This window comes from Pelodiscus sinensis, chromosome 6 (genome assembly GCF_049634645.1).
Source record: "Pelodiscus sinensis isolate JC-2024 chromosome 6, ASM4963464v1, whole genome shotgun sequence".
Classification (NCBI taxonomy): Eukaryota; Metazoa; Chordata; order Testudines; family Trionychidae; genus Pelodiscus; species Pelodiscus sinensis.
Window position 1 is genome coordinate 43,016,811 of NC_134716.1, and position 26,233 is coordinate 43,043,043.

Consider the following 26,233-nt stretch of genomic DNA (forward strand, 5'->3'; position numbering starts at 1 on the left):
GTTGTCTCTGAAGTTTTCTCCCAAAGTTCTTCGTGTTGAATCAGTTCTGTCCAGGAGATTAGTGTTTGTAGCGTCTCATAACAATCAGTTTAAGGGATAACTTTGTTTTCATTCTTTTAGGGCTTAAATGTAATGATTTTCTTTTTCTCAATAATGGCTTATTGTGTTTATGCCGATTACATAAGTAATGCAAATGTGGTGGGGTTTTTTCACATTGGTCTTACTATTTTCCTCCTTACAAAATATTTCCTTCTGAAACCAAGTTTCAGAAAAGTACTCAGCAGATTGATTTAATGACTTATTTCTTTTGTTGCACTCTTTATAGATAATAATTCAAATACGTATCTGTAAAATGTGCTGCAAATTAATTTATCCTTAGATTTGCAGATCTGTACAGTCTGTGAAACTTCATGTATAGTCATTCTCGTTGGCAATAGGAATGTTGCATTGCTTCTCAGTGCCAGTCTTGATGGGGCTAACAAATAGAACACAAATATGTAGCCACAACCTCTCAGTTGTGAAAATAAAGTTGTTCGTTAGTTTGTCCATAATAATGTAGTGCTATATAAAGAATTTATTGTGAAGAATTAATATAGTTGTAAAATTTAACCCACATTATCATTAGTAATAGTATTCTGCCTTGGATATGTTTCCATGCTTGATCTTCCTGCTGTGTGGTGTGTTTTGTTTCTTTTTTTCTCTCTTGATCCATGGTAAGGTAATTCTATATTTGTCTATCTAGTCTAATTTTATCTCTCTTATCTCAGTACTTACCTGCCGCTTGTAGCCGTAACATCTGAGCACCTTTGTCAAATAGTTTCTCGTTATAGAATATTTGATATCATTTTGTATAGGAAGTAGGAGTAAATGGATTTTTAATAGTGATGGGGTGAAATACCACAGTTTTTATTTGTAACTATTGCTATTAAATGACTTTAATATCCGCTTGAATTTGAAACTTGAGAGAGCTTATTGATTTCTTTAGATTCTAAGATGAGGTGCTCTGACTCATGATTAAGACACTGTTCAGAATGAACAGCGAGATCTTTTTTTTTTTATATACTGTTTAAAAAACAGGATAGTTCTGTTTAAAATGCATTTTTCTTGTTAAAATTATGCACTTTTCCACTGCAGTTTTGTTGCCAATATTGAGTTGAGCTCTCCGTCTCATAAACGAAGTTCTAAATGTAGCTTTCTCAGATAAGTGTTCAGTTAATTTTTTAATTAATAAAATATCAAATCCAGAAAATGTACCTTACATTTCTAGTCTGTTCTTCTGGTACACTTCTGAAATTTTGGGTGGAAAATGCTAGGGCTTTGAAATTCATTAAAAGGGTAGAATATGTGAAGACATTGTGGGCAGAAAGTGTCACTTCATCAGTGTATTTTTCCCATCAGCATTTTTCCCTTTGAATTTTATACAGTATAAGAAATTTTTGTTGTACTCAAACTCTTTCCAAAGTCCACTTTTTCAAGAAATCTTGGTCAAAATGTTTTTCCTCTTGTGTTTTTTTTTTTTTTTAAAAAGGTCAACATAAAATCAAGTGAACTTCAGAATATAAGATAACCTGCTACATACTCAAAAGTATCCAGCATCTTTTCATGTATTGTCTTTAATAGTAGCAGGGATGACCAAAGAGGAGATGGGGGGTAATAGGGAAATTATTTGCTAAAAGTCAACATTACATATTCCCCATGATTTTTCAGGACCCATCTTTGAGACCAGCTGCTAGTCAGTGTGAAGATGAAGAATGTTTATCAAATCTGTTTAATGTAGCTAACACTAATCCCTCTTACTGCATGTCTCCTGTAGACCCGTTCCAAGTTCTGATATGCCTCTGTGGTCTGTATGCCAATACCGTTGTGTTATATATAAGGCTGTCATTCAGAGCATATGCTGGTAAGTTTGGATATCAGGACTTGTAAAAGAAAGGAGGGAATGTAAGTTTTAAAACACTTAGTCTGAATTCCCCATTCTAGTACATATAGTAGATAATGATAGTTACTGGGTTGTTTTTAAATATGTACTACAGATTACTGTAGGGATTGAGAACTATAGACTATGGTAGCCTTGGGATATAAAATAAACCATTTATTTGCAGTAAAGGTCACTCTTGCTTTTTTTCCTTTTTAAGTACACATCTGCTTTAGCTTCTTTATTCTCCCAATCCCTCCACTTATGGGGAACTAAGAAAATAGTGGGGGTTTGACGGAAAAGGATGCAAGTAAGGAATGGAAAAAAGGGAAAATAAATATTTCCAGAAAGAACCAACTACTATATTGGACTCAAGGAGCTTTATGAAACTCAAAATGCATGATTCTGTAATGTGGCTTATCCCCTTTCCCTTTTTCTCCCTCTCCCTGCTACTCCACTTCTGTTTTTTCTCTTAAGACCAGTATCTTCGAGTTATGGATCCCCATTTTAGTCTACTTAGGAAAACTCCAGGCAGCCAGCACAGCAGTCACTCTAATTATTTTTATTTTATTTGGGCTAATTATTTTTCTTCATGAAGATTTATTTAGAACTGTAACACTGGAAATGGAGGGGCTGGTTGTTCACATGCACTATATTAATGATGCAGGCTTGATTTGGTTAAAGCCTGTTATTTTATTCACTCTTCCATGCAGACTCCCTCGGAGAAGAGATTGTACCGTGCATCAGTCTGTTGAGAAACCAACCAGACCGATACTTCTGGTTTTAGTGTAAACACAGGGGAGTTGGTATGCTGTTGGTACTCTGTCAGCAATAAATTATAAAATACATTTCACTGACATGCCATGTTTTTCTTTTAATTTTCATTCATATTATACATCTTTGCACAGCAATTCAAAATTATAAATATGTGCTATAATGACCAGCCCATAACTGGCAAACGTGTGTTGTTACCAAACATCACATTTTTAAAGGTTTAAAATGATCCTGTGTGAGTGTTTCCTTGAAGGCAGTCGAGTAGCACCTGGGATGAATTTAGCTCATAATCTCCATGAATTAACAATATATTTTTGTCACAGTAGGCATGATGGTAGTGTTTCCCATGTGAATGGTAATCATTTTATTAAAGATTCACATGTTTGTGCCTCCTTCAGCATGGTGAGCAATGTACAAAATATTTCTCCTTTGTTATTGCCGTTAGAATAGAAGAATGTGTTTAAACTAGCTTGTATGCTGTTGAAACGCTGAAATTAAACCTTCTAATTAATGTAATTACTGGGGGAGAAATTACTGTCTTAAGAACTGAATAAGGAGGGTGTGGAAAGGAAGAAGGGGAGAGGTGGAATTTGATCACTAGCAGCAATCTGTAATTTTAAGGGTGGAGCAACTACAAAACTGTTTTGGGATTGGTTTGGGATTGAGAAGGGCTCGTGCATTTAGTACGAGGAGAATATTATCAGGCGCACAAGGAATTTTCAGGTGAAGGATTCTAAGCCAGCTAGCTGACTGGAATGCTGAGTATTAGTAAGTATATTTCCCTTTCTTCCCCCCCGACCCACTTCCACCCTTTTGGTGTGAGTGTTTTTTACATCCGCACATCTACTGTATCACATACCATATTGACTATTAGTTGTTTATTTCAATGGCTTTTTTTTTGTTAAAAGAAAACATACGTTTTGCGGCGTCTAAGAGTAATATTTAAGATTTAATCTTCGATATATGGTCTTCTCCCTCACCCTTTTCCCCATTTCCTTAGAAATAATTTTTAATGTGAATCTTAGTTGAAAAGTGTTTGAAAGATATTTATAAGTGTGCATTAGAGTTGCTGGTACCATCTTGGGTAGCCATAGCATAGTTAAGATTCATTTTGGAAGTAACTTTTGGGAAAAATTTATATAACTTTCTTAAGACTTTGCAAAAATTCATCTTTGGTCAACTGCTTAATGGGTAAGATATGTAAATTTTCCATACATATATGAACAGATTTTCAAGGGCGGGTTGAGTCTTCTTGCATAATCTAAGACCTAGTTTCCATTGTGTGTTTCGTGAAAGTGAATATCTTGTCTTTCCTAGAGGTGTATTTGGTCTATTACAAATATTCACAGATAAATGCTATTTCCTGACAACTGATTTAGATCGCTCATCTGAAAGAGAAGCTATTTTCCTGTTCAATATGCCTGCCACAGGCAGAACATTGATCTTATACCAACCTCTAAAAGTGTTTGAAAATGTATAAAACATGAAAACTTATGGTCAAATGAGATTGCAAAGTAAACTGAGGAACAGTTGAACTCGGAGCGCATTGTCTGCTTTCCCCCTAGCCATTATGAAAGAGATGTTTGTGATTATTGTGGACCTAATTTTCAGAGATACGGAGTGTCTGCAGCTCCCATTTACTTTTACAAGATTTGTAAGTACTCAGCACATTTGACAACCCGGCTCTGCATATATTATACAGTGCTTCATGTGGGTTTGATATTGAAATAAGTGAGAGCAGTGTACAAAATGGCTTCTAATTCTAAACGGCTATGTATGGAAGTAAAAGTTAAGAATAAAGTGTTACAATAGACATTGCAGTTTCTGGCATTTATAATACTTTGCATCTGTACAGAAGAGGCTCTGGTGTAAATGTGTATAGAAGTTTAATAAATCTAGATTATAATAAAGATTATAGAGAAATTAAGCAGCGCTCTATAGAAATTACATTAAAATTCAATAGAATATCAAATAATATATTTCTGTAACATTTTAAGCCTGCTTGTAGAATGAAATAATTATATCCCTACTGTAATATTCTTTATAAGGAATTAATTACATATTAAATCCTGTAATTACTTTCCAAAATGGGCCCAATCCTCTAAATTCTTTAGGCATATGTATAGTCTCATTGCCTTCAGTTGAACTATTTGTGCACATACAGTTAACTATGTGTAAGTATTTGAAGGATTGCGTCTGTATTCTTCAGTGGGGTTTTTTGGGGGGTTGGGAAGAAATAAAAGCAGCTAATTGAGTTACCAAAGAAATGTATCTCTTTCAGTTTCCTAACATATGTGCTAAATACATACATTTAAACAAACGTTCAAAAGTAATAAATATATAATATCGCTGTATATTAAAAATGCACGGGGAATCATTGCTTTGTGAAGTAAATACAGTGCATGTCTCTTATCATGGCCACTTTCAAAGTTTAGTGCCTTACCTGTCTATTTTTTATACTAAAAATATTTAGACTAATCACATAATAGTAACTTTCTGAGTTTGATTTTTTTTGTAAATTAGATTTTAGTTTACACACACACACACACACACACACTCTCTCTCTCTCTCTGTCTCTGTCTCTCTGTCTCTCTGTCTCTCTCTCTCTGTCTCTCCAGTAAGCTTTCATGGGTGTTTTTCCTTTCAGTCATGTGTTTAAAAAATAATCATTCTTTAGCTGAGAACTTTTGTGCCAAGTTTCTTCTTGGATGGAACTTTTATAGTTGAATTACTAACACCTGAGAATTGAGATTCGTAATGGAAACTTCAACTCTTTTTTAATCACAGCTGCACAACTGCATCTGAAAAGGAACTTACAAGGCCTACTGTCACTAGTCACTAAAGATATGCCAACACTGCAAAAACAAACAAGCAAATAAATAACTAAATGGAAAAAACCCTGCAACAGCAAGACTCAGAACCAGGGTCTATAGACTCAGGCTCATGCTCTGGCACTAAAAATAGCATTATAGACATTCACATTCACGCTGGAGCCAGTGTTAGAGTACCACTCTCATTTACTTTTTGAGACATACATCTGTGGAATGATTTTGAGCACTCAGACTTTGGAAATGTAGTGGGTTGGTACAGAAAATAACTTTGTTTCAGATGTTTAGCTGAAGGCATTATTAATGATAGGATGATTTTTTTTTTTTTTTTTTTTTTTTTTTAAGATGAACATGTTAAGTGATTGCATGGATCAAATTATTTAAACTTTTGTATGACTGAAGTTCGTTCTTTGTCACTGGACACAATGTGTGGTTAATTTTAAAACGTACTGTTCAATCAACTTTTCTCATTAGTAGATAAGCTTTTGAGTTACTACGGTTAGTCTTTAAAGTGCTACAAGACTATTTGTTGTGTTTTAAGTTTTTCCTGTTTCAGACTAACTCATCTACCGCTGCGAAGCACTGAAATACAGTACGTATTCAGGGGTTAGTCAGCCAATACTGTACACATAAACTCAACTACTGTGCAGTCACCCTGCTGTTTTCCGTATTGTCTGCTCATCTTTGAATGTTTTTGTTTTGTGTAACTTGATCATATAAGGGTCTGATCATATTCTTCCTTATACAAGTAGGTTTTTGCTTTGAAGTTAATGGGAGGAGTTTTTTTGGGGGGGAGGGAGGTTGCATAAGGAGTAAAGATTTGGATAGTAAATCAGCAAATTCTTTCATTACGATCAAGAACAACAATTCTTAGAAGGGATTTCACTCATAGTAAGTTATCTTAAAAATAATAAAAAAAATCTTCATTCAGGTTGACAGAATCTCATATTTTATTGATACAGTTTGCTAGTTGCTTTCTTACCATGCATTTAGAAGGTAGCCCATAGTAATTTAATGCCTCATCCTGTTCCACATAAAATTTTCTGAGTTAAGCCAGGGTATAAAATGTATGGAATGGGATCCAAAGGTACACAGAATGGGAGTGCAGTACAGGTCACTGTAAGCTTTACACACATTACATCATTCTAGTGAATGGAAAATAGTGTGAGGGACTGAAGGGAAGGCAGTGAATTTAATTTTTTTCATGTGCATTTTGCAGAATAAATAACTTCAGTATTAAGGTGGGGATTTGTGTGTTTTTCTCAGCTATAGTCTCATCTTGCACTTCTGTGTTCAGTTTGTGGTCATTTTATGATAATTTGGGCAATGATCCTGAGTAAAGGCTCTGTAACAAAAAAGAAAGAGGAATCCTGTGGCACCTTAGGGACCAACAGATTTATTAGGGCATAAGCTTTCATGGGTAAAGCCCACTTCATCAGATGAATGTCAAATGCCACAGGACTCCTTGTTGTTTCTCTAGATACAGACTAACATGGCTACCCCCTGAGACTTCTCTAACAAAAGAAGGACATAACAGATGTTCTGGTGTTTGCCTTAGAAGGCTTGGTGAGAAAACTATTGAGCATGTACTTGAACAGAATCAACTAGAACTTCATTTCAGTTGGAAACTGTTTGCCTAGATATGGAAATGCAATTGCAAGAGTTTATACTTATTGTAAATATGCGCAAGGATAAGTGACACAGGTGTAAATGAATGTAAGGTATATTTCTAAATTAAAGGAAAACAATCAATTCTGGAAAAAGATTCACCTGAGAAATAGACAAATCAAATGATGCTTTAAAATGAAAGTATAGTTGTTTGTTTTTGTTTGATAAGCAGATATGTGAGTATGTGTAAAAGACTCGCAGGAATTTATTGGATATATTTTTGAAATATGAAAAGTTTAAAGTCCTCTCTTTTTGTGTGTTCATATGCCAGTGTAGTAAACTAGCAGACTTACCCACCATTACCTAGTGGATCCTTAATTCTTTCTTTCTTTTAAATAAATGAAAATGCACATGCTTAATTTGAATCATTGCTCTGGGATGGGGACAGGGATGAGGGATTAATTATACAGGCTGTCCCAGGGAGAAAGAACTACTCCAAGCCCTCTCACTGCAGCAGTTTGGGGTCAGGTGAGAAGTGCCTCTCCAGGGCCGCTGCAGCTCCAGTGGGCACAGCTGGGGGAGGGTGCATATCCCCTGGCGGGGGCAGGTCCAGGTCCAGGTTTGTCTGTCCCCTGCGCTCCCCAGGCAGAATGAGGAATGTAGCAAACGGTTCCCTTGCTCCCTGATTAAGGGAAACAGCTACCAATGTCACTGTAGGAATGAGGAGGAAGCTTAAGTCCCTCCCCACCTTCCCTAAAAGGGTGGCAGGCTCGGGGCTGGGGCATCCCTCAACAGGATGGGGACACCCCCTAGCCAGCCCTTTTCACCTGCTTGGTGATTTTTTTTTTTCTCTCTGTGGTTTTGAGAAGCAATCCCATTCCAGGCACATTTCACTTTCCTGGCACAACCAAACCCTTACCTTGCTTTAAGCTATGATGAGAGGAAGCTGTAGACTGAATTGGTAGTCCCTAGATCGTACTGTTTAGGAGGAATTCATGAACAGACACACATACAGGCTATGTCTAGACTGCAAGCCTCTTTCGAAAGAGCCTCTTTCGAAAGAGAGCGTCTAGACTGCACGGAGAAATTTCGAAAAAGCAAGCATCCAGTGAGTCTGGATGCTCTCTTTTGAAGAAGCCCAATTTACATTGAAGAACGCCTTCTTTCGTTCTTCCTCGTAAATTGAGGTTTACCGCCATCGAAAGAAAAGCCGCGTTCTTTCGAATTAATTTCGAAAGAACGTGGCTTGAGTCTGGACGCAGGGGAAGTTTTTTCGGGAAAAGGCTACTTTTCCCGAAAAAACCCCTGAGTCTGGACACAGCCACAGACTCAGACAAACACTCTCAGAGCAGATACAGGGAATAAATAATTATGACCTTTGTTTTCTAAGAACTTATTAGATTACAGAGCTCTGTTGATATCCCAACCCTAAGTATGAAAATGGAATAGATTTTTGACAGCTCAAATGGTATATGTTCTGTGGAATCTTCATGGTCAAATCTATACATTTTTAAAGTAATAGAACACATTTCAAGGTGCATTTCCAACTGCTATCCATCCTCTAACCTTTGCTTCCAAATCGATTTCTGTGTTTCCTCACTTTCATTGGTAGCATATGAACTACTCATCAAGTGTATATTTCCAGATTCATAAGACCATGTTGATATTTAATTATTTTTGTTAAAACAATTTAGAAGTTCATATGATAGTTTAGTTCCATTGACATTAATCGAGGTGCACCAGTGTAAAACTGCATTAGTGGTAGAAGAGTCATGTCAGTTATCAAGAGCTATAAGTAATTATTAAAGGCATATCTGTGGAGAAACAGCTGTGCAAACTTAGTCAACCCATAAATGGCCATATCCTAGTCAGGTGAGCAGGACAGGACCCAGTGTCCTATTTTATATTCTATTACATGATACCCAGTAACAGCTGTTTTTAAACCTCAGTTTTCCAAGTGTGTCTTTTTAGTACTTAACAAAAATAAAAAATCTAGTCCTCCCGTTAGACCATGGGTGGGGAACCTTACGCCCAGAGGCTAGATGCAGCCCCCTGCTTGCCTGGATCTGGCTCCCAAAGTTCAGCATTGGAGAGCCAGTGTTGATGCTCCAGCCACCCACCCGCAGAGCTGGAGTACACAAAATCTACTAGCCTGCCCCCCCCCCCCCATACTGCCCTAGGGCTCTGGTGTGCAAGAGAAATGTGGGGAATGTCTTCCTCCTTCTCATTCAGAGGCTTTCCGCTTTCCTTCTCATTTGTGTGTTACCCCTGACTGATTTTTTTTTTCCCCCCTGTGGGTCAGCGGTTCCCAACCCAACAAATGTTCGCCACCTTTGGGTTAGACCAACAATGTACAAAGCCTAATTCAGATTGTTTAAATTTGGCTTTTGACTTGGCTGTTTTTAAATGACCATATAGTGCAATCATACTCTGGCTGGATCTACGTTGAATAAATTCAGCTTAGATAAAATGTTTGTCTAAATTATTAAACCTTAAAAAAAATAGAGGTGTGTAGTAGAGATTCTGGCAGATGAACCCTTGCAGTAACAATGTTAACATCAATCACTCGCATTGTATTTGATGGACCTGAGCTCAATAAGAATATTACACACTTGCTTAAATGTTTTCTGATCCACCAGAATGAATAAGTAGCAAATATATGCATTTCCATAATGATGAGTAATGGAAGAGATTTGATTTAAATCTTGAATATGCGTACACAACAGTATGTGATATACAGAATAATCAGCATAAAATTTATATGTATAGAATAGGTTAAACTTTTAATATCTATTGTCTTTGAAATGGAATTACTATGCTCAAGGGTAAAATTTATTATGAAACGTTTCTTTTTGAAAAATAGGGCTGGAAAAAACTCCATATAACCTGACTGAACCTGCATTAGAAGCCACCTGGTTTCCATCTTGTTGGCTCAGCACTTTGTTAGATCATATAGGTTTAATCATTTATGACATTTCAATGCACTTAGATTAGATTGCAGATGTTGAATTTCTTCTTAAGTGAATCTTCCCTCCATTAAGCAAATTATTGAAAAATATTTTGTGCCATAGCTTAAGAAAAAGATATTTCACTTTATAAGCTCGTAGCAGCTGCTGGCCTTTTTAAAAACATTAGGAGTCATGCATAGAAATGATATTTACAAAATGTACCAAACTAGGGACTGTAGAAATGCATTTACATTGCTAATTCTAACCAGTTCAAAGTACTGGTAAGATGAAATCCTTGTGTACTCATCTTTCTGAAGACTGCAGCATCCCACCCCATCCTCCTTTTTCCTCTCTTTTGCTTTAATGCTATTTGAAATTTTTTTTCTATATTTAAGAAAAATAACTAATTTTTCAGATGTGGATATTGGTTGATTTTTTTTTCTTGCCTGGGGGTGGGGGAGCGAGGGGGTAGATCTCTATGTGAATTGCTGTGAAAAAAAATTAGTATCCTGATTCTGCATGTGCTTACCTTTAAGCATACGAGTAGTCCCAAGAGCTTTGTGGATTGGGACCTAAGGCATTAAAAGATGTACTCCATTGGTTTTGGAAATGCAAACTGATTAATATAAGAATTAAAGGCCAAATTTTCCAAAGAGCACAGTTCCCTTTTAGCGTCCTCTCTGTCCAGGGTTACTTTGCTAATAGTGTTGAACACATAAGAGAAAATCATAATTTGAAAAAATCTTTCCAGACACACCAGTGGCCACCATAAAATGCAACCATATGTAAGATTTTGCTTGTATATTGTCAATCGCACTGTATTTAACATCTAGCATACTTTGTCCTCTTCATTTGAAAGGGGAAGCATTGACAGTCTTTGAGATCCAGATGATTTTTTTTTTTTTTTTTTTTTTTTTTTTTTTTGTGCAGGTAATTTTATACTATTTTTCTGGTTGCAAGCCTTTTACCTAGCAATGTTCATATGGATAAAGAAGAAAATAAATCCTATTGAATTGTTCTGGCATATAATACATGTAGATAAGTAAATTATGTAAGACTCTTAAAAATGAAAACTTTTGTTACAGATCTGAAAGTACTTGGAAAGCTCATGCAACTATATTAGTCAAATTACTCTTGATGCCAAATTTGTCATATTTATTGTAGCTAGTGATCTTTTAGTTATCACAAAATTAATATTTCTAAATGTATCATACATTGACTTTTGATGAGTGTATATTTTCATAATTTTCTTCAAAGAGGTTGGTGATAATCCTTAGATATTAATATAGTATGAGAATACCTCATCAACAAAAATGTTAGTACATTTCCCATATAAAAAAAATTGTATGCAACTGTATTAAGTAAGTCAGGTTACTCCAGTAAATGCTTGAGAGTAATCCATGATGAGGGAGGTGGGAGATAATTTCATCACATCCATCTTAGTTAGATGAGGCTGTGCTATAGAGAGAAATATTTATCATTTTCTTAAAGGTAGTTAATAAGAATGTGAGAGACTAACCAGTGTAGCAGGCAGGGGGCTGTTCCAGCCCCACAAGGGGCTCACCATTGACAAGGACTGCTCCAGTCTGGCCTCAGCAGGCCCTAGGGTCGCTCCAGCCCAGTGATGCTGAAGCGGCTCCTGCACTACCCCTCCCCCCCCCCCACACACATCCCCTTTAATTTGTTCACTGGTTAAATACTATGTTTAACTGATTAACCATCTAAATGGGATTTTACATCCCTAGTTAATAACAGTAATAATATAGAGTATTAATATTACTTTTTAGAGGTGATAAGGTTTATATTGTCAGATATATTTTGTAAACGGTGAACTAAACAAAACTAACCAGAATGGTTTCTTACGTCAGAGTGCACCCTTTCAATTTTTGTAGTCTCTGAAATGGGCCATTTTTATTTTGTGATTCAGTTCAAAGCATTTTTTGGTCAGCTGCAGATTTCTTACATGTTTTTATGCATTAATACAACTGCAGACTAGCTCTCTAAGAATTAGAATTTCTTAAGTTACATTGTACCACAACATACTAGCTTAGCAGCTGTTTGTGTGTGGACATTTTTTTATTGAATTTGCATGCTATTTGATACTGAGCATATTTTCATCCCTGAAGGGAAATTGCCGGTTTTCATTTAAAAGAAGTGACTGCACAGATAAATAACAGCATTTAAGAATTATTGTTTAAAGTAAACCGTGACAAGGTCTGTCTAAATTTTTGTGAAATAAGTATCTTGAATTCTCAGTGTTATTTCTTCTGGACATTCTGAAAAGGGAGAAATTTGTTTTAAGAAAGTTGGTTTGTTTAATTGCTGCCAGCAGAAAGTGACCCTGAAGCCAAATTATCCCTATAGAGAGTTTACAACTCGAGAGTCGCTTTTTGTTTGGTTGGCCAGTTCAGAGTGGAGATTGAGATGGCCAGGACCTATAAATCTTTTCTGTTGTACCAGTAGCAGGGCTTTCTTATCTGCATTTAATGAGGAAACTCTGTCTGTGGGGAGCATTTACTAGCAGAGCTGTGGATTGGGTTTTTTTATGTGAAGGGCGGGGAGGAGTTCTGTTTGACTTTGAGAAATCTTACACATTTTTTTTCTTTTAAATCCCATCTTTCTGGTGCTGCTTTCAACCAAAGAGAAGTTGCTGGATCTGATTGTCTTTCTGAAACAACAAACCTCCATATAATTTTCAAAGGTCAATAGCTTTTAATTCTGTTTTGGGCTGTGTTTGTGTTGAAGTTCAGCCAGCATTCTTCAGTGTACAGTAGTGACTTTTTTCTTTTACCCCTTGTTTTCACTCAGTATAAACATTTCCTTGCTGTAGTAACAGACAAATATAGCAGAGGACTTTTTTCTGGGAGAAGAGTCTCCCCATGCATTTCTTAACCATTTTAGGGAAGAATTGATCTATCTGTGTATGAGAGAGAGGGAGGCAGTAGCTGTAAATTGAAGTGACATCATATGTATTACTCCCATTGATCCACTTTTAGACTACAGCCAGGATAAAAGGAAATGGCATCAGGGAGGAAGTATGCTCATTTAGGCACAGATCCCAGTGTGATAATGGGGTAATAATAGAAATCACGCCATTGTCAATCGGTTGCTGCATTAGTCCGAGGCGCATTTCCCCTCCAAGGAGGCTTTCAATGACTTCATTCAAGTGTAGGCTGAAGCAAGTGGGATATTCAGCATACCAGCTGTACTGCTTTAGTGATTTGTATCCTGGCTTAGGGGTTCAGCACAAGCAGTGGTGCTGTGGATGCACAAATGCCTATATCTGTCACATTTCATGGCTGTGAAAGGTCAGTAGTCAAATGTTTCAATGACATTTTTCTAGTATAAATGATGAATGTAGCATTTATTGCATTATGCTAATGGGGGAATTGACAAATAGTCTCTTTTAATGTGGGTGGTCTTGGATGTGAGGCTGATGACCTTCTAGCTGCACTGAGAGAGCTTTGAAGAGGCAGGATTCATTATCGTGTTTACGGCTATGGGTGGTGGTCAGAAAATTCATATTTGATTCCAAGATGCTTTGTGCAAACTTTCTAAAAACCTATTAAAAGTTATAAGATTTACTATTTGGAGTACAGTGAATTATCATTGACTGTGAATAAAATACAAGATAGCGGTTTTATTTTGTCTCCTGATGTTCAGTAAACATTGAATGTAAGTATTTAGAGACATAATGTTTGTGTAAGCTACTTCAGTGACAGTCTGCTGTTGTTTTCTGGAAGAATGTTGTCTTTTTTTCATTTGATTGGGCCCCCTCCCCCTTTGCTGTGACACGTCTTTTCAAAATTGTTTCAAAGTTAAGGATTTAGTTATGTAAACTTAAAAGCCACTGCACCAGGCCATGAATAAGAAGCAATGTCTAATGCTCTCTATCAGAAAAAGAAAGCAAAATTATGTAGTCCCTTGGTGGAGGCAGTATGAACAGCAACTTTAAAAGCAAGACAAGCAAAATAAGTCACAATATTAGGAAAATGACCGTGGGATATTGTTTAATTGTGTGAAACCTTACAAAAAGCTCCAGTGTGCTTGATCACAATATATTAATTCATTCTCCTTTTGTAGTTTGGTACAGTGACGTGCAATCAGCCAAAAAACCCTGGGAAAATACTCTAATTTTATTGCTATAAATAGTTGAGACTAGAACGATATGCTTTAAAATATTCATACATGACGTGTCTGTCATCACAATACTACTACTGCACCAACTGTATTAATTCACATTGTAAAGATTGTTTTGAATCTCACCACACTTCTGATGTAAGATTTCTCCTTTAATAATCATATCTAATGAGCATTTTTAGGTGACGTATTCCCTTATTGGCTAGAATTTTTGCTTTTTAATGCAGAAAACTGTATTTTCGTCCAGGTAGAAATAAACAGTAGCATTATAAAATTTGCCTTGCCGAACTTTGCTATTACTATATTGTATACAGTATTTCTACTGAATGTTATGTATTCAATATGCAGTCAGAGAACTAAATTTTTTCAAGTTTAAAAAAAAAACTTTTGGTACTTGGAATGCAATTTGTTACTACTGTTATTTAACATTTATGCTATGTTAGCATCAAGAATCCAACCAAGCCGGGGTCCTGTTTGCTTTAGGTGCTGTACAAACATGTGGGTCTTTGGCCCCTAAAGTTCACAGAGTAAAGATGAGACACAACAGGTGGCTGAACTAAACATCTCAATCAGGGTTGAGGTCGGGGAAGACTAGGTAACAAAAATAATAGGATGAATGCATTTGATTTAGACATCTATATATTTATTTACTAAGGTGTCCTGAAATTATAAGGTCTTTAGAACAAAAGAGCAAAAACAATTTACAAAATAGTGTAAATCATGCCATTTCACCTGAGGGGGAGGGGAGAACAGAACAAATCTGTTAATAAAATGGGGATTTTTGTAGTGGTTTTTGCAATGAAACTTCGTTGAACTTTCTTCATCTTGATGCAAGCTAAATGTCATGTTAGGCAACGTCCTTTTTATTGAGACAGGGAATACTGAGGAAATATGTACACTCAGAATTTTAGTTAAAACGAATGAGAGAACAAACTATTTTAGCTATGCCCATGTAGTCTCACTTCCTGCTCATAATATGGCCTTAAATATATGCTGAGAGCTGGAACCTGGCATATAGGGTGCCATCTCAGGAATTTGCAACACTGAGAAAAGAAGAAATTATGTTTCAGGGTTTTTCTGTGTACTAAAATGCTTCTGTTGACCTGAATCAGATTCCCCAACATTATTTGTAATAACACTTTGTGTGTGAATTCATGTGTCATATTTCGTGAAGAATCTTAAACAAAACAACCACAACTACCAGCAGTTTCTGAACTATAAGGATGGCTGTATTATCCTCGTGTTTGATGGAAAAAGCTTTCTAAATAAGCACGTGGTGTTCTGCACCATTTCAAATTTTATTAGCATTCAAAATAAATTCGGTTTCCAAGCAGAGCCGATTCCCAGACATCTTTCTTGTCTGTCTCTCTCCACCCCCCACCACTTGAAGCAGCTGCTCTTGGACTAAACAACAAACATTTAAGTTGGCATTTTAGTGGGTGACTTTAAATTGAAATATTAAAAATATTTTCATTTCCTACTATTTTTAACTTTTCAGTTTTCCTTGCAGTTGGCAGATTTGAGTGTTACTTTGAAAATGTTCCAATTAGAACAAGTTGTGTTTTTTTTTTTTCAAACCCGGAGAATACAGTTTTGATAATAAAAGAATGCATTGTAAGGAAAACAAATTGTTAAAATGCTAGTGATTTATGTCCCTTCTTATTAGCATTTGATTTATGTGCTAATGCCAAGCAATGTCAGTCTGAGAATGAAGATATCTCATTGCTTGTTTAGCTGGTGATATCTGCCAAAGCTTTACAGGTTACGATTTGAGTAGAAAACTTTCGCTTTGTGGTCTTGTTGCCAGTGTGCTGCTTTTATATATGTAAGGGGCTGTCATTAAAATAATAGAGAAACATTTAGGAATTCTCTGATGCTACATCCCTCCTGAGGTCCAAGGCAAAGCGAGAGGGAATCTTTTTTTCATCCCCAGCTAATTGCTTGGATTACACGTGCCCTTACCTTACACTCCAACTTGGCTGCAGTGTTTTCATGAGAAGCTGATGAAAGTTACATTTTAATATCTGCCTTTGTCTGGCACCTAGTAAGCATAAGGAGGCAGGGAGGAGTGGTGGGCAGCACAACAGCAGAAGGCGGCCTTAGACTGAAAGGGAGACCTTCACGGGGCTCCAAAATCTGACCTTAAAATGGGACAAAAGTGGAATTAGAGTGGAAGAGTATGATTTTGTCCTTTAATAATAATAATAATAATAATCTGCAAACTGTTTGAATTGAGTAATGATGGGTTTGTATTTTGCATGCAAAAACGTAAGTGTTTGATTTCCTCCCTCCCCCCCTTTTGGTGTTCCAGAATGGAGAAAATGGGTTTTGGGGAGGAGGGTAGCATCTGAGTAAACAAGGAACCTGTGATAGGACTTCCAGAACCCTGAATTTTCAGTATGTTTCCTGGCAGCTGGTGTGTATTCTCACTTTGTGCTTTCCATGAATTATTTATTTGTTCATCCGATAAGCCTATTAAATGAAGCACTTAAGCACTCACTACATCAGGCTTCTTGTGCTTTCTCTCGTCAGGCTACCTGTGGTTCATCTAAAAAATGTTAGAGGTACAATTGCTAAATATACATGCACAATAGGTACATGGACAATATGTCTTTTCCTTTTTTTTGGTATGAGAAAGTATAACTTATGACTCTTTGCACTGGAAATGTGCTGTTGCAATCTTAATTTTGTTGCATGCCACTTATTTATATCATGTTTCTTTGTACACTGCCAGAATAAAGTGAAATTGTTTATATAATCAACAGGCCCTCATGTAATTAAATGTTCATATGTCTGGTGACCTCCTGGAGTGATGCACTATAAACTGTCATTTTGTTTCTACCCGTACCAAATCTCAACAAAATAGAATACTTAGCATATGTATTCCATAAAGAATAGAGTCTAATAAGCCACAATAATGTTTGAATAAGAAAATATGATTTTCATCTGATCATTTCTGAAAAAACAAAGAAAATTAGTCTTAACTAGACCCCAGAGCAGAGCTTTCAAAGTACAGACAACATGAACTCTGAGTTTTTTTCCAAAATCAACTAGGTCTTCCCACATGTCGAATGCATGTTAGAATTACACAGGATACCCTAACCTTGTCATGTTTGATCTGTGTCAATTTCATTGCCTATTAAGTAGAGTTTTATTCTGACGATACGTTTATTTTACTCTTAGCTTCTCCCGGACCAGTTGGTTTTACTTCTAGAGTGTCTGTTGGAGGAGAAGACGACATTATGTCTCAGAACTCTGCAGTGCTTAGAGAAAACGTACCATCTTGGTGAGCAAGATGCAGAGGTAATTCATTAACAGTCCCACCGCAATATTAAGCAGATACATTGTGTTACTGACTGTAATATTGGCAGGCTATTAAGACCCAGAGCTTTTCAAGCTCTCTTTCCCCATTAGAGAGCTCTAAAATTGTTTGTATATGTACTGCCAAAGAAGGTAAAAATATAGTATGTCTGCCTTACTCTGCGTTCCTGTGTGATACTAATGTGTACTGTGTATACACTGAGGTTTTTATACTATAGTTAGACTATCTAGTATAATTAGTATGTTCAGTTTGCATAGCCTCCTCTGTGTGTGTGCGTATCAACGGTAGCCATGCCTTTACGAGGTATGTGCACTCAAATGTTAAAATGCTTATTTCAGATATGCATGTTGTATACAGGAACTTATGTGATATTGATAAGGTGTCATACCTCAGAATAGGGATGTGAACAAGTAGTCGAGTAGATGATTAACTGATTACGCTTCTTGGTTAATCTTCTCGACAACTCACATCTCTTGCCCTCCTTCCCACTTGCTGCCTCTGATACAAGAGGGGGCAAATCTGGAGCTGGGGGGAGCCAGCATAAGCCTCAGCCTCCTTCTCCCTCCAGCACTGGCTCCACGGTGCCACCTGCTCCCCCATCAGAGGCAGCAACGGGGGGAGAAGGAGGCTGAGGCCAGGGGAGGCTACCACGAAGCCGCCTCTGCCTGCGGTGGGCCCCTGGCTCTTCGTAGGCAGAGGCTGCTTTGAAGCAGCAGCTTGTGTCTGCAGTGGGTCCAATGCTCCCCAGGGAGCTTTTCAGCAGCCTCCTTTGTCTCTCGCCCCCAGCAGCTCTGTCCACGGAGAGCTTGGACACCTTCCTCCCCTCCTCTTCCCCCCCGGAAACAATGCACTGCCTCCTCTGGTTTTTAAACTAGCTCCCCTCGTGGACCGGCTCCTACCTGCCACCCGTCACTGCTGCCTCTGTTATAGCCCATTATTTGCTTTTACCTAGATCTCAGGCCTTACTCATATAATTGTGCTTTTACAAGAGAGTAAATGGATTTCTGTGCTCATGGCATATGAGTTCTAAGGATCTTTACAGCTGCGTCCATTAATTACAATACGTGTTTAAGTCATGGGAGAAATTATTATTAATGTATCATAGATGTGCTTTACAAACCAGTATAAAGACAAAGTTCATACACAAGACTTGCCAACTTACAGGCCCCACTCTACAAACACTTATTACTGTGGACAGAGTGTTAACTGTGGATCAGTAATCGCTTTGGGTGCATCTACACTGCACCGTAGGTCAAAATAAGAGACACAATTTGAGCTACACAATTGCGTATCTTATTTCAATTCTATTTGGAAGTAGGTTATTTTGAAATTTGGCACCGTCTACACAGCATTTATTTCTAAATAAATTGCTGTTCCGAAACGTCTCTTACTCCTTGTGGAATGAGGTTTACAGGGATGTCGGAATAGCGAGCCCGTTATATTTCAGAATAACAGGCGCACTCAAAAGACGCAGAATAGCTATTTCAAGATACCTCCAGTATCCCAAAATACTGCTGCAGTGTAGACGTAGCCTTAGTGCTTAGTGCAAGAACTGTTTTATTGTGTGTCCAGTCTCAACTGGCTATGTATAGTAAGATGCTCATAGTGCTTCACCCTGACTCTCTGTTTGGGAACTACAGCCATTAAAGCACAATTTGTTCTGATACCATGTTTTCCCATCCATTCCAAAACTTAATAATACTTACTACTATTGTGCAATAGTCCTATTGACTTAGTACTCTGAGAGAATTTAAGTCCATGAGACTGTTCATGGTAGAAGCCGTATTCACTGCAGTAAATGTTTACAGGCTTTGGACCCCAAGCAGACAGTGTTCAGAGAGAACATTTGGGAGAAAATGGAGGAAATTAAACCAACTCAGGAAATATGTATTGTGTAGATGCTGATTGGATGTTCATAAACAAAAAATGGTTAGTTATTGAGAATATATTCATACCAGTATAATTAAGGAGCACTCTCAAACTTAACATGTTTGACTCCGCCTATGTAAATGAAAAAAATCCAGCTGAACACCACAGATGGTCAGTGTACATGGTTTATCATTAGTACAATAGACTTCCGATAATCCGGAACCTATGGGACCTAGGTGGTGCCGGATTTTCAAATATGCCCGACTATCAGGAGGTACTATAAGATGGTTTTATATATATGTGTATATATATATATATATATTATATACATTATATACCGTATATAAAGTGTTCTTAACCCTTTTTATTGTACATACTGTATACAGTATACTGTAATGTTTTCGGTTTTTTTAAGCCTTTTTTACCCTTTTTGCTCAGTTCAGCTGCTGCCGCTGTTCCCTTGTGACTCATTTTTTGCCGAAGCTCGCTCACTAGGCTCTTGCCATTTTGATGCCGGACTATCAGGAGTGCCGGACTATTGGATGCCGGACTATTGGAGTTTTACTGTAATTGGAATTTTTTAGGCAGTAATTAAAATGGAAGAAAGTTAAGTCAGGCTCATGTTTGTTAGCATAAAATGCGTAGTTAGACATTGGAGTACATTTTAGAGCCCTTTATAAATTCAAACATTAATTTAAAAACTCTAAACTGTCATATGGCCTTTTAAAAAAAAATTGCCAGGTGACATTTCAACTGTTGCTGTTTATTTCAGCTTTTTATTTTTTTGTTTATCAGTTTCCAAGTGTCAGACTTATTTTTAATTAGTATTGAAACAGATTTTTCTATTTATAGGAATTAGGATATATTTTAATCACAGATGAATGCCAATGAAATGTCAGGAGCTCTATAATGGGAAGAGGAATAGCTTGGGAGGATAGGATCAAAGCAAGAGCTGTAGTGTTTCTATTTCATGCCAGTGAATTGTGAGCTCTAGGCCTTGAGTTTAGGGTTGCCTTTTTTTTTTTTTTTTTTTTTTTTTTTTTTTTGAGGAAAAAAGTAAACATAAAATTAAATTCAGGGTTTTTTTGGGGGAGGGAGTGTAGCTTTACTTAACGGCACACCAGAGAGCTTTCACATTTTTTTTCTTTGCAACACAATTATGACCTCAACAAAAGCAGCACAATCTCCGCTTTATTGAACAAGGTGAAACCAAGGACTTAACAGACCTTTAAGAAGTACAACTAAGATAACATTACCATTAGAGTTTTACCACTCAACAGATCACAGACATGCACAGTCCTTTAAAGGGAATGTTAGTTTACACAGTCACATATCCAAAGAAGGGACTTTTCATGTCTCAAACTACAATAAGTGCACGCTGTGAAGACACTAGGACATGGAATTGCAGGATTCCAGTCTAAGGTTTTAGCTGAGCTATTAGTATATAAATTTGATTAACTGGGATACTAACCTGTTATAGTTAAACCTACATAGTTACAGGATCTCAAATACTTTTATTAACATTTCAAAAGGTGAGTGTTAGAAATGTAAGCATTCAAAATAATAGGCATAAAAGCAAAAAGAAAAGTGTCTCAGTTTTTAAGGGTTTTTTGTATGTAGAACATGGTCATTTCCTGTCTTACAGCAGACAGCTGAAAGTGCACTAAATTCTTCGTTATTAAGAATTAATTATCTACATTAATCCTTCTGCTGGAGAAGAGCCATGATCAGACCAACAGTATGCTAAACTGGTACAATTCTTTAAAACCGGCATGGCACATGGATCCTTCTATTAGGCAAACTTGTCTCTAAAATATCTAGTCTGTTCACCTTTCTTAGTACGGTAGTTAAGTGACCTCGCTCTAGCACAGAAGGAATATAAAAGTATTAATTTCTCCTACTAATAAATTAAAGCGATATCTGCACATGCCAACTTACAGTGGCACAGCTGTATGGATACAGCTGTGCTGGTGTAAGAGTGCTCATGTAGCCACATTTTACTGATGGGAAAGAGCTCTCATGTTGAAATAATACAAGCTCAGCGATCAGCAGTTGTGTTGGGGGGAGAGCGTGTCCCACTGACATAGCGCTGTACATACAAGCACTTACACTAGTAAAACTTATGTCACGGGGGAGAATGGGAGTGTTTTTCCATGCCCCTAAGCCATAGTAGTTTTGCTGATGTAAGTGCAGTGTAGACAGTGTGTACGTGTGTTTCAATTTCAGATTTTTGTGTTGCTGATTTTGGGGGAAATGAGGAATCTAAATAATCTCACCTTAGTCAGCTGTGTGGAGAGCTAGGTAAGGGCAAGAACAGAGAAAAACAAATGCTCGTGGCAGCTTTCATCACTCTGGGCAGATTGAGAATACTTTTTATAAAGAACAGAGAAATCTTAAAAAAAGATTGCTCCTTTTAAACATCAGCACAGCAGCATGGGCATAACACTGAAACCAGTACCGAAAAAGAATATCTAATACAATAAGGTCTTGAGTCCAGTATGTGTGGAAATGGGGTGCAATTGTGTTAAGGCTGTTTCGGTCCTGAACTACTTTGTAGCTTGCTCACATGTATGATATAGACTGCTCTGTCCTGTGTGTCACTGGACATATAAATCTCTTTCCTGAATTTCAGAAACACTGCAGGTGAACTGATTATTGTTGTTCAGCCTTTCACAATATGGGAGTACAGTGCAGACCACTCCATCTAGTTTGTTTCTTGAAGCCTTTATGAATTTGTGAAGAAATAACCTTATTCTTTCCAGTTGACCACACTTTCTATTCCAGCCAATATTTTTCTTCTGAACATAACTGCACATGCACACTGCACTGTATAGAAATGTAGGACTGGAAGGGACCTCAATCCAGTCCAATCCTGCACTAAGGGCAGGATTTAGTAATAACTTGACTGCTCCTGACAAGGTTTTTTCCTAACCTGTTCTTAAACTTTAAGGTGAAACATGATTTAAAAAAGACAGAGGCTAGAATCAGTACTTTGGGGTGGATTAGCTGCCTTGTTCTGTTCCCTTTTGTACCATTTGGCAACTAAAGTTCTCTGCTGGGGATTTCCTGGCATCAAGGAAATCCCCATGTGGCACTAAGCTAATGTAACTGGCTCCTATCTCCTCCTCCTTCCAGATTCTCATGCACAGGCATATTGGGTGTAGGAAATGGCTGGGACTGGACTGGACTTCAGCTTGTTTATACTCCCTAAGGGACTGCAGCTGTTTGGAAACAGCTAGAGCAACACCTAGGCTGCTCTAAACTGTGTTGAGGCAGCATATTGAGAAAGTTGTAAGCAGTTGATGGTTTTTAGTTTCTTTCCTCCTTTCATGCACATCTTATGTAGCAGAGGGGAGCCAGTCTTTGCAATGTGCTCCACTAGACACAGCAGGCCCAGTTAAGCTCCTGCCTTGCTCTCAGTGTGGGGCTGCCATGGCTTAGTTCATAAGCAAGCTAAGAAGCTATCAGAACTACACTCCTTCCTGCTAGAGCAGGACACCGATGGCAGGGTGCTGAGTGGTGGTTCAGAGTATTCCTAGATCACATGGAGCTGCTCCTGAGGCTGCAGGGACACCAGTGGGTGGCAGTACACCCTATGTGCTTCACACAGCTATGGGCTGATTTAAACACTTAAGTTTAACAGTCACTAATCAGGGAACATGTCATCAGTTTAGAATCAAATCTGCATAACACAATTGCCCTTGGCTGTGATAGCTGAATAGTGTCTCTGGGGCTAGATGTACTATGTACTGCTGGTCTAGTGGTACTATCCCTAATCATGCCATTCTAGGATTTCTGCTTACTTCTTTTAACAGTTTATACCTCCTATTTATGTAGGGCTTGGCTTCTCAATGTGTGGCCCGCAGCCTGTTTGTTTGCGGCCCGCGATGCAGTTTGGGTTTACGCGGGGCTCAACACGTGACCCACGGATGGGAGCCAAAACAAAAAAGTAGTCAATATAATGGTCTTCTGTTGATATGCATTTTAGTAGTTAAATTCCTGGACTGTCATTGCTTATTAAAAGTGCTGTCATATGCATGGGAATCGGGTAAATATTGCATCTTATTAATATCAGCAGAACTGACTTAAATGGAGTCTGTGCATTGTATAGTCTTGCCTTAATCTTTGTATTCATACCTGTCTGTGTAAAATAAGCTATTTGCATATATATTTGTATGTATATGCAACCACGCTTAAGTTGCGGCCCTTGGCATGTGTTCTGAGGTATCATTGTGGCCCCTGGGGCTTCCAAAGTTGAATAGCCTGGTGTAGGACATATTTGATAGTAAATGGTGATTTCATGGCAATAATATTTCCCAGTTACAGTTCAAACATAGAGATGTTTGGAGAGTGCACAGTAATCCCAAACCTGTAAGTTTGTTGTGCAGTAACGTGAAATGAGCGTGTAAAATACATCTTTAAAAAGCATTTCAAACAGTTGTAGTGTCTTCTATATTCTAAGCGTCTTTGTAATTCAGCTGCCCCAATGTAGTGCATCCTTGCAGTTAGGCAAGTGATAGCCAATTACATGGAAGAACTATTCTGTCTCCTTCTTCCCTCTCCTCTTGTATGAAGCAACATGGCAAAGTAGTAAGGCAGGCCTCGGTCACAGTACATCCCCCATGACTGCCTGTGGTGCATCACGGGAAATGAAGTCCAGCTGGCAAGCCCAGCCCATAAAAGAGAATGGGGACATAAGGGAATGATACCACAATGCTCATGAGACAACCCAGTAGCGTAGCCGAACCAAAATATCCATGCAAAATAGTGTAGACTGTGTTGGTGGATTAAATATGGCATCCAGATGGCTTCCAATATAATTAAAATCCTTTGTTCCCTTTAGCTCTACTTGCATCACGTTCTCCTTCTGGGCTAAGGCTTTGGTACCTGTGATGTTAAATATCGATTAGTTAACTAATTGAATAGTTGATGGGATTTCCATCGACTATTGGATTAGTCAATAAGGAATAGTGAGTGTTCTGCCTTTGGAATGTACAAGAGCCCTGCTGGGACTCTTGTATATTTCAAAGAGGAAGCGCCACCACTGCACCTCTGTCCCATCCCATGGAGCCCCAGCTCTCCCCCCCCCCCCCGTCTTCCCCTTGCTCCTCCCTCCCACCCCCCGCTGCCTCTTTGTGATAGAGGCAGCAAGTGTGGGGGAGGGGAGCAACTAGTTGACTAATGTGTTGACTAGTCAATTAGTTGCTTCCATCCCTAGATCCCATGACACACATTCTAAGTACTAATGACTTTATGGCTAAGTATTGCAGAAAATAGCTGTTAGGAGACTGCAGCTTTACATGCCCTGCAACAGCTCCCCTTGACTGAAAATGGCAAACCAAAGCCAATGGGCGTCGCATGGCTTCATGAGTACAGACCTTTTAGGTAAGCAAAGTGGTGTGGGCCCGCTAGCTGCTTTCCCAAAGTGAGCCCATGGAATATTCTGAGAAACACTGCCCTGACCCAACCTTATGCCCTTTCTTCCCCCCCCCCCCCCCCCCCAATGCATTGTTAGATTTAGATGTATTGGTTTCCCCCATTCATGTTTTTTGAAGTTGCTATAAAGAAATCTGTAGTCTCTACTAGTAGTAACCAAACCAGAGAGCAGTATTTTTTCCCCTTCAGTGGCCAGTTGATCCTGCGCACAGATGCCTTTTATTTTTAGTTACAAAACTGAATACTGCCACTTTATTGCTCCTTTCCTGCTTAATAGTCACACTTCTATGAACTTAGGATCAAATACTGACCTGCCATTACATCTGTCTGAAGCCTCACAGTTTAGCTTGTTAGCTTAACAGTAAATACCATCTAAACTATATGTATGCATGGGCTTGCTTGTTTCTAGAGTGCATTATGTCTATGTATCAGCGATTGTGTTTACAATTTGGGAAGAGAGGATGGATTGCTTTGTAAGGAGAGGGAAAAGCAACAAACCTACTTTTGTTGTGCAGAACTTGGGACTTTCTAGGTGTGCCCACAGCCCAAGGTCAGTTAATATTTTTAAGAAACTTAATACCCTTAATATTATCTCTTTTTAATATGCTTATGTAGGCTGAGCATGTCTGAGCAGTGTTCTGAGAAAATCTAGTTTAGAAGTTTACTAAAATAATTTGAATAATTTAATTAATTTGAATAATTCTATTGAGACATTAGAAAAAGCTTACAGCTGTGTCACAAACATTGGTAATCACTAGCAGGCAGCTTTCTTGAGCTATTTCCATAATTAGCTTTCTTGTTCTTTCTAGATAGGGACTAATATGGTCTATGAAACCAAACAGGCCACAAGTCGTGGAAATGGTCTGTAAGCAATAACAAAGATGATGGGATAGAAATCTCTTTAAGAAACCATTTACAGTATATATGCAGAAGGAATGGATAGATGTGATTGTCACTATTTGATGCTGAACTGATCTGTATAGAACTGTATGTTGTCCAGCTGAATTATGGTAGACTCAGTGATACAAAAAGTGGCATTTAGATGAAACCAACAGTTTTATACTCCATTTCCCCACTAGCTTTACTAGAGAGTTTGTTTTTCTTCCCTTCCTTCCTCCCTACAGAAGTGACTTGTTTTTTCTGTAATTTGTGCTGTTTGCATTGCAGATGGAAATGGCTTTGTTAGTTTTTCTTGTCTCAGCCAATTGAATAGCATTTCTATCAGTTCATAACTCTTCTCCTGTATTTCAAAATCATAAGGTGGTCGATTTTTGGGGAAAAGAAAAAGGAATGAGGCTGTAACTGATTTTGCAGAAAATGTGAGTGTAACGGGTTAAGCTCATAATATCATACGTCATATGGGTGGCACGTTGCCATTTTTATACAACTGCTT

General features: G+C 37.8%; 1 protein-coding gene across 7 annotated transcripts in view; it reads left to right on the top strand.

Moving 5' to 3' along the window:
• AOPEP (aminopeptidase O (putative)) overlaps window positions 1-26,233 on the top strand; it is a 408,083-nt gene that overhangs the window by 295,003 nt on the left and 86,847 nt on the right. For all 7 annotated transcript variants that reach the window (XR_001369118.3, XM_025177850.2, XM_075931804.1 and 4 more), the window contains one exon: window positions 17,397-17,516. Coding sequence is in view for 6 of the 7 variants with exons in the window: in XM_025177850.2 (XP_025033635.2) it covers window positions 17,397-17,516 (120 nt within the window). In the remaining variant the exon portion in view is untranslated. The remainder of the gene's footprint in view (window positions 1-17,396; window positions 17,517-26,233) is intronic.